The following is a 17570-nucleotide window of genomic DNA, read 5'->3' on the forward strand; positions in this document are numbered from 1 at the left end:
ACACGGAGGTAGTAAAAACCCTAGAAATTTTGGTTGGTTGAGGTTTTTTTCTCATTTATATGTAACTTGCTCGTTTTACACCCTTCGAGTATATAATACATCTCATGATGTATTTATACACATCTAACTTTAAAAATATTGGATCCTAAGAGCCTTTTTTAGTCAAGTAAAAAAATACTAAATGCAATAGATTCTATATTTTCACTTTTATTTCTAATAGAAAACTTTAGGACGATAAAACAGAGCTTTTTTGTAAATTTACACTTGTACACCTAATATAACAGCTAGTTCGATTCTCTATTAAATTTGTAACTTTGATGATAATTTGGAACCAATCTGGCTATCAGTGTGCATAATACACATAAGAGCTTTCTTCTCAAAAAACATTATAAAACCGAGAACAATAAATAATGTTGGATGGTTAGATTAATGTTTTGTGAAATATAAAATTAAAGACGTCAAATACTTGATCTTCATGTCAAGTGTTATTTTGGCAGAAAGGATAGTGACGGTTTAATTTCTCCTGAAAAAAATCAAGATTTTTTATGGGGAAAGCCTAAATCAAGGACTTTATCCCTTTAAACTGAGGAAAGAATAGAAATCAGTAATTAAAGGTTTTATTTTTTGTCCAAAGAAAGGATCAGGTTTGATAAGAGTTTTTTTAAAATACCAAAATTTATAAATTCTTCATGTATTACAGGTATTTCGAGTTTTTACACCACACGTTTAATTTAAATATAACACTAGAAAAATATATGGCAAAGGTGTATATTGCTGAACACTTTAACCTTAAACACTTGATTAATAAAGACAGATTTTAATACGCTCTGATGGTTTTCTCAGGTGTTTGATTAAGAATACCAGCTCCACCTTCTAAACTACCTATCACAAAAGCATTCAACCTTTCCCAGATAGAGTGGGATGCACAAAGCTGAGCATGTATATAGTGACATACATGTAGGACAAGAGATGTTACATTCAAGTTACCTTGTATTCAGCTTTCTAAATGCTGCCCTGTTATTTATCATAATTAATTAATTAATTCTCAAGTAATTTTGTGTTTCTTAGCACTTTGTTTTTATATATATATATATATATACATTTGAATGGAACATTTGTATATAATACAACTATAAGGTGAAGACAATGGAATTTGGGGAATTTTAGAAATGCTATACAAGATTATTCTATTACGAATTAATATCTGTATACAAAAATATGAAAATTACTGGGTACTGTACATGTCCAATCAAAACTGACCAGATTGATTTAACAAAATAACCATCAATTAAACTTATTCATGAAGGTTTTTGGTTCACGTAATGCTAATCCAGGATACAAATCTAAAGAATAATTACCTCTCCATGAGCACAGAATTTTCATCTTTAAGTTTATAATGAGCACCATCTGTATTACTCTTTTCTTCTGACAAATTTGTCAACTGTTTCTCAAGAAACTGAACCTGTAACAAAATAAATATTGGGGGTAATTGCAAATATATGAAGCAGGGACAAAAAAAAACTTTCTTACCGCCTTTATTTACCTTTTTTAAAAATAATTATCTAAAGTTTTTAAAAAATGTATCATAAAACAAAATGTTTTTAACACTTTGTGTCAAGACAAAATCATAGCATTGAGACTGTAATTGCTACTGTAAAGAAATTATATTTGACTTGCATTTCATGGAAGGTAGTATGTTGAAATTAATAAGGTTTCTAATTCAGTGAGTTGTCTATAATACACAAGTTTTCATTTCAAAACCATATATTTTTTAAAGACAGACAAAAACAAACTGAACATGTTCTGTCCCTTTAAATATCACCACAGTTATTAATAGAATTTAACAGTAGATGTCTTACTGTACAACAATTGGATATGTATTTCATCCAATGTTTGCTGTTTATTGACAAGAGACTTACCCTATCATTTAAATGTTGAAAGTTTCCATCTATATCATCAAATACTTCATCTGGTGCTGGACTTCTCGACTTTGAATGTAATTGTCTATAATGAGAATATCATACTCTCTATATGAGAATCTTATTAAAACTATCAAATAAGAATTACCCATACTATGTAAACATCCTTTTAATTCAGTAAAAGTCTTTCCCCTATAAGACAGCCCAGAGAAAACATGATCTTGTGAATCTCTCAAGTATTAGTATATATAGCTATTTACTGGAGTGGACTTTGACCTAATTAATGCAGTTGCTTGTATGGGCTGCTATATGTCAGATCAACAACTTTTTTTAACTTGATACTATGAGTGTTTTAGTTCGTCTCACTACCAAAAAAAGTGGTTTAAAGTTTGGAATAGTTAATAGGCATTTCCTTTTGTTTAATTTGCAGTCAGTAAATTGTTTTCCAATTTTTTTGGGGGGGAGGGGAGTTTTTATTGTCATCTTTGAATCATAGTTTAATTTCCTATTCAAGTATGATTTGTCAGAGCTGACAGCAATAACTAACCATGTTTGAGGAAACTGATGAAATCTTAACATTGTTCTATATCAGCCTGATGTAGACTATAAGCTTTATCAGGTAAGATATAGTTCTATGCAATTTATTTAAATAATTTATTTGCATTCATCAAAAACATGTATCAATGTAAACACAACTGAACAATCTAAAAATGTTACACGTGTAATGAAAATACTGACTTGGAATCTGTGTTGTTTGATATTTCCATTAAAACTACTGTTGATTTCCCTCTAACATTTTGTTGTAAATTTTATACTGATTTTGTCTTTTCAAATGTAAACGAAATCTGGCAACTAACAAAAAGCAGATATTTACAATTGAACAATGGTTGAAGCAGCGTTGTAGTGAGTCACCAATTTTTTGACTTTACGAAATAACATTTACAGCTGTTAGTCATTGTACACATTTTCAAATTTTCTCTTGAACTATCTTTGAAAAAGATAAAAACAAAACTTACGCAGCATATGCCGTTGATGTTAACTTTCTTGCACTGAAAAAGATGAAAAAGACAAACTATACAATTTGTTCCAGAGCAGGATATGCACCATTGAAATCTATCACAAAAAGAAAAGGTTAACTCAGTTACATAATCTTTAAACATTAACAAGATGTTTGCCTGGGGCAAAAATGGTTTTTAAGAATTTGATTTATGTATTCTTAAATAACTGAGTGATTAAAACATGAACTTGTACATTAAACATAAAAACAGCACTACTTTCATAGTTACAGAAACATGACAAAAACACAGTGAAATAAATAAATGGGCTGAATGGGGCTGTTGTGTTATAAGTTTCACATCAGGTTATTTGATAAGAATATGATAAAGATATTTTGCTCTTGTTACTTGTTATGATATAGTCCATAAGCACTAATGATGTATTAATCAATCAATCAATCAATCAAGCAATCACTTTTCTGGGTTGATGTATTTATCAATGGAAAACCTATTACAACAGTTTTACAACAAAGATCTTACTTCTGTTGCACTTCTCCATAATTTCCAAAATAAAATCCACTGCAATTAAATGTTAAAAATATAATTTTAATTTAGTACCCTTATCAGTTTCAGGAGAAGAAATTAGACCCTTTAACAGTATTGGTCATGGATGAGGACACTGAACAACAGTAAAATGAATGCAGCACCTTACTTTTGATTGAGTGTTTCCCAGAGGATTCATGCATAGCTGGTCCCATCTTTTAAAATTTGAAAATCCATATTACTCTATATAGGCCCACATTCATTGAGTCCATTCCCCAATGATTTAAAATTTTTTAGAGAAAAATTTTATTGTATCACCTCATATTTTGAAGAACTTAACAGCCCTTATGCCAAATCAACTGATAATAAGAGGATTGGAATCTTAAAATGGCAAATGAAAAGAGGATATGTAAAAATCTTCAAGACTGTCATCAAAATATATATCAATTTTCATGCAAATTAACTACTTGTGTTACGATGATGTGTATAAACATTCCTATTTTTATCATAGTTTGAACAGGATATTTGTCAGGAAACTGATTGTTATAAACTTTTCATCACATTATTTTAATACATAAAGTATATATTTCCTGATAAAATAACTGTTAGGTCTGTAGACACAGTTTTGAGGTAGGATTATATAAGCATGATAAGGTTAGGAAAAAAATAACACTTGACTCAATCCAAAGCTGAAAAACTGAGGCCAATCTTTTCCACATATTTGTAACAACTCGAATCAACTAAAGTTTGGACCCCTAACAGTCAAACTAAATAAATTAAGACTACTCAAATTGAAAATTTTAATAATAACAGTGAAAATATTTATAATATAAGTTATATGGTTTGCTACTGTCCCCCTACGGATCCATAGAGGGTTAGTAAAATTCATAGGGGGTGAGGCCGAAGGCCGAATCTCCTATGGATTTTACTAACCCTCTATGGATCCGAAAGGGTCAGTAGTGAACCATATAACGAGTTTATTGCACACCAGACTTTTCCTGCTAAGTTATACATAAAAATAAGCAATGAAATACAATTACATTAATCGATCAAGTCACCATCAATTGTTAATGTGACGTCATGAACCCCATATAAAATCTACTGGCCCCATACAGATCCATAGGGGTCACTATGACGACGTTAAACCAATCATAACATCATTATTTATCAGAGGTGCGATAAAACATTATATTGAAATAGACTTATTTTGACAGAAATGATTTAGAACAATTGTTTGCATATTTTTAAGAATTTACAGAACTAACTTGATTCTATTTATTGTTTTTTGTTGCAAAATACAATATTTCAGTATCAAATATTTTCAAAATTTTATTAAGTTAAATCGAAATGTAAAATGAAAAATTACATTAACGTCATGACAAACACCCACACTAAGCTAGTTAGGAATTTTGTGAAGTAATAAAATACAAAAAAATGTTGCAAATAAACAAAAATTCATGAAAGAAAAATAAAACCTGACTTATTTAAGTTATAGTCAAATCAATACAACAGATGCTGCACAAATAACTGATTCATCCAATATTTACCTGATATTATACCATGTCTTACCTGGGCACAAAAATAAACAACAAACAAACAAAAGGTGTGCACAGAGAAAACTGTAACAACATGCAAAGCACCAAAGATGGCACCAATATACTATTTCCTGTAACCATATTCCTTGATTTCATAGTCCTGATTCAGAAAATGTTTCTTTTTGTGTACGGTATGTTGCATGTACATATGTCATGCTGATCAATATACAGATATGTACATGAATTAATCAAAAATAATACTTATTTGAAACGATTTTCCAGTGTAAGAGGATTTCAAAATCTTACAATAATCACTTCAATTTTCATAATGAATCTACAAAAAGCATGATTCTACTTCTTAAATTCAACCATATAAAAATTGTCAATCAGGATTTTCTACAATCTAATTAAAACATGATCCTGTAATTGTTCCCATTCTTATATGCTGCACATTGAATAACCTTGATGCACGACATATAAGAAGAGGAGCAATTGAAGTTTCTTATTTTAATTAGATTGGATTTTTTCCAGTTAATTAGTTGCAATTAGCATATGACCTTGCTATTTACATGTTTCTTTAAAATATTGGGCACTGTAATTTCAATTTCAATTTCCTGTTTTGCTCTCCAGTTATATAAAATTTTACCAAATTTTTGTATGAAATATCAAACAGAAAAATTTCAAATTTATCTACTGTAAATTCAGAAATTATTGCGTGCATTTATTATTGCGATTTTGTCATTTTAGACTAAAATGCGATTTTAATTTTTGCGATATTGAGAAAAATCCTGTTTAATTCATACAAAAAATTTCAAAATGCGAGTTTAAATTATTGCGATTATAACCCTGTCGCATTTTGCGCAAAAATAAAAACATCGCAATAATTTCTGAATTTACAGTATACAAGTTGCTTCATTCAAGTATGCCATTAATGGAATAAAAAAAACGGTTTTCATGAGCAAATCAAATAAATGTTTTCTTAATCTGAGGATGATGCCTTCATAACTCATCCAAGTGTATGAATAAGAGATGATTTGGGTTAACATCAATGAGATTTGGTAGCATCCCAACAATAGAAAATATAGTATGGTGTCTATACATAAGATTGAAGACCCTAATCTAAGTAAAGAGGTTAATAAATTAAATTTTCAATATTTTAGTAAATTGCAACATACTACCACCTAAAGCAAAAGCAATACTAATGCAAAAATACAAGTCAAGCAAGTAAATAAAACATGCATGCAGTACAGTTAGTAAAAATAAAATAGAATAATGAAAGAATTTAGTAAAAGATATAACGAACAAAAACAAAGATATATCATGCAGATTATTTACTAAATTGAAATATTCTGTTCTGAAGAACTGAACTTCTGCAATAGGAATCTATTTAACAACATTTAAAGATAAGGTCAAATGTTTCTAAAGTTCATGTGCTCAATGAAATTATATACATTCTTTTGTGCCACACACTGCTTCTATAACACTAAAACAAGTTAATATAACACTCTGCCGCCCATGTAAATATTTTGTTGGTGGCACAAGTTGTAGACTTCAGAACAAAATATTTAATCAAAAACAATTCATTATACCAACTACATAGAAAACTTTGCAAATTTCACTTTTAATTGTCAAATATCAGATTAAAAAAGAATTCCAATAAAACCAAATTTATATTTCAAGGTTTCATACTCTAGAATTTATCTAGTAAACACTTAGTTACCAAGTTAATGAAATATATTAAGTCAATGAGAGATGATACTGTCTTCTGAATTTACAAGGATGAACTCTAAACAAATTATCCAATAACTAAACAACAAATTTTCATGTTACTTTCTGCAAAGCTCTTAACTGCCATCACCATTTTGAATGTATAAATATTGTGTACCCTGAAGTCCGACGTTTTTCTCTATAATGCACACCCCTTTTACTTCTAATTTTATCACAAGTTACACAACTCCTGTAAAAAGCAAATAATGTGAATTTACCAATATTGAGAAAATATAAGCTACAACTTGTGACATCAAAAACCGATTAGATATCCATAACCAAAGTCTACAGAAACATTTGTGCTTTAACACATTATAAGCACTGTTAGTTCTGAATGCAAAGAGCTTGCTCAACAAAGCCATCTATTAATACTGTAGAAGAACCTAGTAAAACTATTATTTTCATCCCAAAGTATTTGATAAAGAATTTACATACAGGTTGTTAGTATACAATCTTAAAACACTCTAGCTAGTGTTCTATTTTTAATTTAAAACAACAAACATTACCCCTCTGTTAAAAGTACCTGTAAATTATGCCTCTATTAACAACCAAGGCTATTCATTATTGCATTTGTCTTGATGTCAAATTACCTTAAAGGGAGACAACTTACTTGTTATGCGATGGATCAGAAGTGTCTGATTCTATATCTTCTTCCCCATAATCTGTGTAGTCATGGATACTGTTTAACAAGAAATAAAGAACAACAATATAATCTTGTATAATTCTCTTTCCAATCAAACAACACATTTTCAATAAGAAATCCAATTAATTCATCACATATACAAATTTAATGTACTCAATTCTTTCTGAAACTATCCTTTAACCTTTTATTTCATGATATACAATCAAGGTTTTTTAAACTGTTTTTTTTTCTCTTTTATTTAAAGAAAGATCAAATCTCAGATTAATTATCACGCTCCCCCTATTTCATCATCTATTCCAATCTATAACTATCACTTCTTTCACATGTAAAAGTAGTACTACTGAGTAGTTTTTAATGACCTTGACTGGCTGTTAGTGTTAAGCCCTCGCATGTTCGGTATTTTGTAAAAGTACTAAACATATATACATCTGATTTATTTGTTCTTTTTCCTCTTAAAGGTTTGAGAAAAGACTAAATATTTTTTTATATACAGACAGGGTATGGAAACTTTATTCAGTGGATAAAATCAATGGGGTATTAGTAGACATACTATTCCTTCATACAGATAATGGCTGCACTTGAGCTATGAATGTCACAATATCGTTCCTTTTTAAACATTTCTTAGCACAGGTTTTTTGGTAGACCTGCCTATAAAATGAGATATGTTTATATATGTATTTAATCTGTCATAGCAGCTCTGAGATAGACTTACCCATTATGTGATCTATATACACTATTATTCCCTCGTACAGGCTCTGAGATAGACTTACCCATTAGAAGATCTATGTACATTATTATTCCCTCGTACAGGCTCTGAGATAGACTTACCCATTAGATGATCTATATACATTATTATTCCCTGGTACAGGCTCTGAGATAGACTTACCCATTTGAAGATCTATGTACATTATTATTCCTTCAGACAGGTTCTGGGGGTAGACTTACCAATTAAATGATACATGATACATGTACATTAATATTACTTTTTACATTTCTGAAACAAACTTACCCGTTAAATGATCTATTTACATTATTATTCCTTCGTATAGGGTCGGGAGTAGATAAATCTATAAGTACACCATTGTCTTCATCAGTGTTTGTATCGTATTCATTGAATGTATAGGCACTGGCTTCTGACGTCTCTTGGCACTGAAATATAAATGGTATTGATAAATGATTTAATACTGTTCTATAAGGTTAAATATTTGGGTGTTTCTACAACCTGTAAAATGTAGACAGATTAGTACAAACAAAATATGTTTTTCTGATACATTTCAAAATTTTATGGCAATAAATATGAGGTATGGAGGAATGTTTGATGATTCAACTGGTTTGATACCATGTCAGCATATAAGATCATACCTTTCCTGAGAAAACATAGTCTATCTTGTTACACGTACATGTAATTATTGTCCTAAATTATATATATGTACTAAATACCGTTTGTACTGCCAAAGGGAAAACAAATGTTCTGATACCTTCAAATTTTACTTATGTCCTTTTATGGCTGATTTTAGAATGGTTTGATAAAAATCTTTTATAGGGAAAAGTCCTAGGTTAAATACCTTTAAAACAATGTCAAAATGTCAACATTGAACAAGGCCATTTATGTATTTTTTAATAAAGTAGATGTATACAACCTTCAAATGATTTAAGGCTCTCAGAAACTTTAAAGACAGTTTATTTGATACATACATTTTTATAGTTCTTAGCATAGGATACATTTCTTATATTAACTTTAAACATGAATATTTTATTATATTTTATGATATTGATTTCAAGTACATATGTGGGAAGTATCTATTGAAAATATGTGACTTTTTGTTCCTCTGCATTAAATGTAAATATTTATCCCGGATATTATTCATTTTCCCAAATAGAAAGATCAATTTTCTCAAATTTAAGACAATATTCTGAAAAGGTAACTGATAAAATATATGTATAAGTTTTATCATTGACCTCATAATTATATTAATTAACATGATCAAGTCAGTCATTGAATGATTATTAAAGTGCTAGGATTTTTTTTATACTAAATAAACCCTTATATTTTGGCTGTATTGCTTCTACAATATATTTATGCATGCAATATACTGAGCACTGTTTAACAGTAAATTTTATGTAAACAAAGCATTTTACATGTACAATTGGCAAATGACAAAATCCATGAATCTTGCCACTGGACATAAGACTAACAGCAAATTATCAATCATTTTTTGCTTGAATTCAGAAGTAAAACATGTAGTTCTTGTTCTAATGGTCGGCCAGTATACATATTATACCTACACATTGTAATCTGGTTCATGTAGTAATACGATTCTTTTATTAATAATCTAGGACATACTTAAGTATCAAATACATGTCAATTAGTACTATAAATGTCAGTCATAAGAAAACAATACCTAAATACACCATGATTAGGTGCTAATGTAAAAATAATGAGAAAATTAACCTTGTAAAACATTAAGTTTAAAATCATTCATGTTGAAAATTCTTCTGTAATTGAATACATGTCTGCTTTCTCAAAGAATAAGAGTGAAATAGATTATTAGACTGTTGCATGATTGTGCAAAAGCACACTTCAAAATAATAAAAATATACAATCTAGCTATTATCCACTGAAAGAAGAGTGCCAAAAACTACATTTCTATATTTATAGTCAAGTACAAAACTGCTTTAACAATAATATTACTATATAGATGGGGCCTATTGCTGCTTAATCTGGCATTTTCTTACAGTGACAAATAAATATATAGTACCTCACTCACTTCTGATCACATCAGTCCATGTAAAAACAGACAAATATTTCAAGAAAAGAAAACTATCTCGACTCCAAAAGCAGTTACACAAGGTTCTTGGACAGGTTTTTATAAAAACAAGAAGTGGTATGATTGCCAATGAGACAACTATCCACAGACCAAAAGACAAAGATGTGATCAATTACAGGTCACTTGAGGTACATGGTCAAGCTTTACATGAACAACCTATGATATCACTAGGAGTTTTACCAAGGAAATCGTATTTGATACAACAGTGTTTATTCACAAAATATCAATGACTGAACAACTTTTAATGTTATAAAAACTTAAATCTATAAACCCTGAGCTAAACCTAAATATTTCACTTGGAACTACTATTAGTGTGCATTTTAATTTATTGTATATTAAGCAACTAAAGTAAACATTTGTATACTAAAACAAGAGTGCACACGCTGAAATGTCTCTCCTTCTTTACTAATCATTGATATTATGTTGATAGTCCTAAATATAAAGCTTTATTACAACTGTCACATAAACTTAACATTAACCAAGTAAACTAAACATTGACCAATGAACCATGAAAATGAGGTCAAGGTCAGATGAACCATGCTAGGCAGGCATGTACAGCTAACAATTCTTCCATACAACAAATATAGTTGACCTATTGCTTATAGTTTAAGAAAAACAGACCAAAACACAAAAACTTAACACTGAGCAATGAACCTTGAAAATGAGGTCAAGGTCAAATAAAACCTGCGTGACTGACAAATAGATCATAAAATATTTCCATACACCAAATATAGTTGAACTATTGCATATAGTATTAGAAAAAAAGACCAAAACTCAAAAACTTAACTTTGACCACTGAACCATGAAAATGAGGTCAAGGTCAGATGACACCTGCCCGCTAGACATGTACACCTTACAATCATTCCATACACCAAATATAGTAGACCTATTGCATACAGTATAAGAAAAACAGACCAAAACACATAAACTTAACTATAACCACTGAACCATGAAAATGAGGTCAAGGTCAGATGACACCTGCCAGTTGGACATGTACACCTTACAGTCCTTCCATACACCGAATATACTAGACCTATTGCTTATAGTATCTGAGATATGGACTTGACCACCAAAACTTAACCTTGTTCACTGATCCATGAAATGAGGTCGAGGTCAAGTGAAAACTGTCTGACGGGCATGAGGACCTTGCAAGGTACGCACATACCAAATATAGTTATCCTATTACTTATGATAAGAGAGAATTTAACATTACAAAAAATCTTAACTTTTTTTTCAAGTAGTCACTGAACCATGAAAATGAGGTCAAGGACATTGGACATGTGACTGACGGAAACTTCGTAACATGAGGCATCCATATACAAAGTATGAAGCATCCAGACCTTCCATCTTCTAAAATATAAAGCTTTTAAGAAGTTAGCTAACGCCGCCGCCGCCGCATCACTATCCCTATGTCAAGCTTTCTGCGACAAAAGCCGCAGGCTTGACAAAAAACCTATTGACATCCATTTAAATGTAAGAAAGTACTCTACAGTATATCCTACAATGTATAAGATAATCTTAAGAATTATAAGATTCTGTAATTCCTAAGTTATACTTAATACAACAGTCAATTTATAGAATCATTGTGGTTGTCAAAATTTCCATACAATACTAAATTTGATGGCACAATAATCTTCATCAGGTATGGTTGACTGATGCCAAAACCTTTTTTCAGATATACAAATATCGATTTATTGTTGGTGTTAAAAGCTACTTCTAACTCTCTTGGCTATTTTATGGCAGCAAGTTTTTACTGGAGGAAGAAGGAGGGAACAATGAACTTCAACAGGAATACTGGCATTCTAGTGAATTCAGACAGGAGATGAACACTCCTGCCATAAGCTGGGTTTGACCAAACCTGTCAGAAACAGGGTTTGAACTCACAACCTTTGTGTTGACTTGCGAGTGATCACTGCAGATATTCAACTAATAGACCACTTCATCAGATGAACATAGGAAATGGGATGTAATGATATGAACATCTAAGGAACATTACTTTTATTGCTGGCAAGAGCAAAAATCAACCAACTTTCTATTTTGGAATAGAACAATTTCAGGCAGTCTTTGCTCAAATTTATAAAGCAGACAATTCTTATTTCATGTACATGTATTTTCTCTTAACAGAAACAAAGATTTGTATACATGTAGGTAGTTACTATACAAATCATTGACAGAAACAAGTTCTGATTGCCAAGATTATTAATGATTGTATAATGAAGTGGTTAGTTTTGCTACATGAATGAATAAAACGATATGTAAGGTATTTGCCAATAAGACAGGTTTAAATTTATCTTACTTCCCCTAGAAGAAAGTTGGAAATTAGTCTGAATCTTCAATTATTGAAACATTAATTTTAAATGTTTCCTGCACTTAAAAATTTTGAAATTAGTTTTGTTGTTTTTACCTTTTACTCACAATTTAGTTCATAGTTCCTTTTAAATGTTAAATATACTTATATCGACCTTCAAGTTGGTATTATTCTTCTAATATTTGACTCCTATCCTCAAAGGAATTGCATTTTATTTACATGTGTACACCTTTATGACTTCACTTCACAGCTTTTTGACAAACACATATTTGTTCATACATGTAACATGTACATATATATGAAACTAATTATATTTGACAATTGTGTATTGTTGTTTGTGATTAAGATTACAGGTCAGATAAAAGCTTTTTGAGATTAAGATTTGCTTACCACTAACTAATCTATTATCATGGTATGAACTGCAAATAGTCAACTTTTTATCTTTTGAAATATTTTTAAAATACTGACCATTTAAGATCACTGATCAAATTTAATCTTCGTGATCAAACCCTCTCAACATTTAAATTAGTGAGATTTCTTATTTTAACTGACCTAAACAATGACAAAAATATTAGCCATTTTTCTCAAGTCATTGAACAACAATATTGTACAAACTACCAAAATATTTGGCACTTTGCTTTGAAATTTATCTTTCTATCTTACAAACAGAAAACCTTCACATTGTATAATTATATGGATTTAAATAAATAATATCTACAACCGAATTCCAATCATAGGTTCATACATATAAACTTTGTATCAAGTAACCTGACTAAATTAAGTCATATTTAAAATACAAGCCAGATTGATGCTTTAAGACCCATTTACAAAGTTTTTCATTTTTTATATTTTTTTTTATTGTGAAAACCTGTATAAAAAAAAATTATGGAGCAAAACTCAATTTAAAAATAAAACTTTGATGGAAACAGATTGGGTTTGTAATATATATAATTATAAAATACAAATTAACTGTACATGTATGGAGCGAATAAACTGATTAAAGGGGGCCTGGTCAAACTAGCTTATCAAATCTTATTGATATGACTGAAGAATATTTATTGGCAAATTGTAAAGCATAGGTAATAGGACAAAGCAATAGATTTGCATAAAACTGGAGATAAGGTTTTGATATCTCTGATTATGTAAAAGGGCCTTTGGAAATAAAGTCAGATATAGTAGAGATAAAATATTCAAATAAGCTTAGAATATAAAGATATGACTAATTATCTTTATTCTAATTTATAAGAATCTCTGAAAATTGGATATAAAAATTATAATGTACTTTTCAACATTTTCAGCTTGGTCCAAAATTACTATATTTAGAGGATACACTTATTTCTGCAAAGTAAATATATATAGAAAGTCTACTGAAAGACATTTAACTTGTAAACCAGAAAGTATTACAGAAATTTAATCCTGATCATTATACAATGATAGTCTATATCCTCTTTCAAATCTTTGAAAACACGATTTTATGAAGCTTATGTTTGTGGGTAGGTGTGATCAGAGTGGTTGAAGCAGAGATATTTCCTTCTGATGGAGGCCTTCGCTTTAGAGATCGTCAACCTAACTGTAGATCATATAAATTGTATGCTATACATGTACCTACCTCAGTGGGTGATACGTCTCCTAACAAATCGAAATTTAATGTCGAAAATGGATCCTTTTTCTGAACTGAAAAAATAATAAATTAATATGTATCATTATTCTTCATGTTAAAATGCCATATTTTGATTGGTTAAATACAAGGGAGATCATTTACTCTATCCCATGGCAAATACTCTATTACCCTTCACGGAGACGCTTGATCAATTGTGCGCTTTATCAAATATGAATGATTGTTATGTACAAGATGTCATAGTTTATTACTTCGAATTTGAATGTTAATAGACAGTAATAACAGAACATTCAGTATTATAAATCAAACAACACATAGTTGACAGGGTGATAGAGCAGATTGTTTCCCCTCGAAAAATACATTGTCAACCTTGGCTTCCCCTTGGTTGACAATGTTTTCTCGGGGTAACAATCTGCTCTATCACCCTCTCAGTTATGTGTTATTCATATACTGAATAATTTAATAATACAAGTCATTCTGGAATCTGGAACCTAATGGTAAAAGAATCTAAACATTTTATCGTTGACTATCCTTTGCATACTTTATATATACAACATGTACAATGTTTTAAATTATCATACTTTATTCAATTAAAAAGCATACATGTTATGTAATTGGACTAGTCTGCTGAACATAGGCTTGTAACAAACCTATAAGGTAAAAATGTCTAAAATTGATACCTTCAGTATTCAAATACAATTATATGTGTAGCTATCAAGATTCATAATACTTTTAGGGCATTCCCTAATAGCCTAATGTGTCTTTTTTTTCAGTTGAGAACAATAAGTCTTCATTTGAAATTGGATGCATTTTTTTAGCCATGATTTGAATGGAATTTTAGCCAGTTTGTATAACCTAATAGCATGGAGGAAAACTTATTTGTGCGAGAAAGCAGACTGCTCATGTAAAATTAAGCAGCAACATTTTTCAGCAGAGAAAACAGAGAACCATTTGCAATTCTTTTGAATAACTGAAGTAGGACCAAAAACCTAACATTGCAGTGATAGACAGAGGTGACATAATTTCCTAAACAGTTAGAACTACCAAAAATATTTACTTATGGACTCATGTTATGGTAGTCATTATTATTTGAGAAAAATACCTATGTTAATAACCATATGACAACATGAGTACAGAAAAAACTGTGCAATTGAATTAAGTTTTAAAGCACCTAGATTTCAGAAAGTCAAAAAACGTTTCTGAATTTTGAAGAGAATTTTCTTTTCTTGCCACTGATGATACTAGAAATAAACTAAGTTGGATAAAAATATTTGTAATGACCCCTATATGTAAAAAAACTTTAGTTCCTAGATAGTCCATTTTTTTGTGTTCGATTTTACACTTAAAAGTAATGTGATAACTCCAGAAATCTATGGAATGTTGGGATCAATACAATGTTGTCTGAACTAAAACATCAACTTATGGTTGACATCACCTTAATGTAGGTTTTAAACAGGTCAAACTAGAAGAGTGTGGCTGAATTTTTAAGCATACATCTATTCAAATCATGCTATTTTCTTAGTTTGCCTGTGTGAAAAACTTGCCGATGCATAGAAAAAAGATAAATTATTGTCATATGCTACAACTTTTTCAATCTCCACATTGAAACGATAGTCTCTTAATTGTATTGTATTACTTCATATAGACAACAGAGGGACAATAGATATCTGCACAACACAAGGTGATTTAAAATTTGTAACTAGGTGGCCCCTATCAAATAAGACTAAAGTGTTTGTTCATAATTTACCATCTTCTGTGGCAAGGACCGAAAGAAAATGCTCATCAAAATCCAGAAAAGTTTTCAAAGTTAACTTCCTGGTGTAAACAAAGTGGTTTGTTTAAAATGAATAAAATACCTGTCTTTTCAGTAACAAGTATCCTTGCAGCTAAAGTTTCTCTTGAAACCTGGACAGCTACATCCCTTCTATGACAATTACAAGATAAACCAGATTTTGTACCATCTGATAACTTTCTACGTTTGTGTCGAGAATTTCTCCTAACAGTCTGTGTACACTGTTCAACATGAATTGTAGTTGAAGCATCACACATTTTAGCACTTGAAGAAAATGTTCTCCTTAGGAATTTCAGAAACTTATCCAACATAAGTTTCAAAAAGCGACAAATACACCTAGAGCCTGACATACTTTTCTCACTTTTCTTGAAAATTTAGCACTATTGTCTGCCATGAAAAACATGGAAAAATGATGTGATGATTAGTTCACCTATACTTATTTTTAAGATTTGTAAATTTGGCTAAGTAACTTGATTGGTCAAAAGTTTATAACCCCAATCTGGTTTACAGACAGGATTTCCTTTTGTTACATAATCAGCAATCTTCTACTTATGAGAAACCCAACTGAAGTCAAATAGCCCCAAGGTTTGAGATAAGGTGTATTAACAGTTGCTAAATAAACATGCAGTAAATTGTTATAACCACACAAGAGTTCAGAGCTACATGTACCTGTGGTGTAATCTAATTAATGTTTAATTGCTGTCACTGAAGGTGGGAAAGGTAAGTAATTGAATTAATGGATGGCATTTTATTGAGAAATTACTATAAGTACCAGCATATTGCAACTTAAAATATCTACTCAATCTGTCATATTTTCATCTTTGAAAACAAATTAATTTCTTTTGAAAAATCAGGGAATTGTTTTTGTTTGAAAATCTAGTAAGCCACGGTGGCGGATCCAGGTGGTTGCAGATGGCGTACACCCCTTTTGATCGCCCAAAAATATTTATATCATGTTTTTCACAATTTATATGTCTTTTTCCCATAAAATCATCCAAAAAATTAAATATATATTTTATATAATCTATTCTATGGAATTACACTCCCTTTCAAAAAATCCTGGATCCATCCCTATAAGGCCATGTCTGGATTCTGACTCTGAGCAACCATTATTGCTCTTACTCCTAATTGGTTATTGATTTGCTAAGTAATAAATAGATGTTTTGGGAAATTTGTGGGTTTTATGTTCTCAATCTACTATGAAACACATTGGAAAATGATCGCCTTGGAGGTCTTCTGGTAACGTGTTCACCTTGAGTGTGGGAGGTCGTGGGTTTCGAACCCTGTCTGGGTAAAACCAAAGACTTTAAAATTGGTATTTGCTGCTTCTCTGCTAGGCACATGACATAAAAGAGTAAGAGCAAAGACTGGTCAGCTCGGAGTCAGGATAATGTGTCCAGGTAAAGTGACATGTCTTCCTGCAGACTGTTACCTTGTGAACTAGCACGTTAAAAATCCAGCTCAACGTGTTGGTTTAAAACCCACCTCCCCTCACAAAAATAAAATATTGAAATGTACATTTCTGAGATCAATGGATTTCTTGAAGTTACTGAGCTATTGACAACTTCCTCTCTTTTGGAAGCAATACGACTTCTGAAATCTCTCTTTTAGGATATTGCTTG

The 17570-nt window shown here is 30.5% G+C and overlaps 1 protein-coding gene across 7 annotated transcripts in view; it reads right to left on the reverse strand.

Annotated features, from left to right (window-relative positions):
* The window catches only part of LOC127708962 (rab11 family-interacting protein 4A-like), a 37231-nt gene that overhangs the window by 14325 nt on the left and 5336 nt on the right, over nt 1-17570 (reverse strand). For 3 of the 7 annotated variants that reach the window (XM_052214185.1, XM_052214184.1, XM_052214182.1), the window contains exons 3-9: nt 14148-14212; nt 8412-8551; nt 7370-7438; nt 6878-6949; nt 2936-2968; nt 1920-2004; nt 1359-1462 (exon numbers count right to left, since the gene is read on the reverse strand). In XM_052214185.1, coding sequence (XP_052070145.1) covers nt 1359-1462; nt 1920-2004; nt 2936-2968; nt 6878-6949; nt 7370-7438; nt 8412-8551; nt 14148-14212 — 568 coding nt within the window. Of the gene's footprint in view, nt 1-987; nt 1015-1358; nt 1463-1919; nt 2005-2935; nt 2969-3454; nt 3494-6877; nt 6950-7369; nt 7439-8411; nt 8552-14147; nt 14213-17570 lie in introns of all 7 variants that reach the window. The other 4 variants (XM_052214186.1, XM_052214181.1, XM_052214187.1 and 1 more) reach the window with 3 other exon arrangements.

The sequence above is a fragment of the Mytilus californianus genome, unplaced genomic scaffold (assembly GCF_021869535.1).
Source record: "Mytilus californianus isolate M0D057914Y unplaced genomic scaffold, xbMytCali1.0.p SCAF_7, whole genome shotgun sequence".
Lineage (NCBI taxonomy): Eukaryota > Metazoa > Mollusca > Bivalvia > Mytilida > Mytilidae > Mytilus > Mytilus californianus.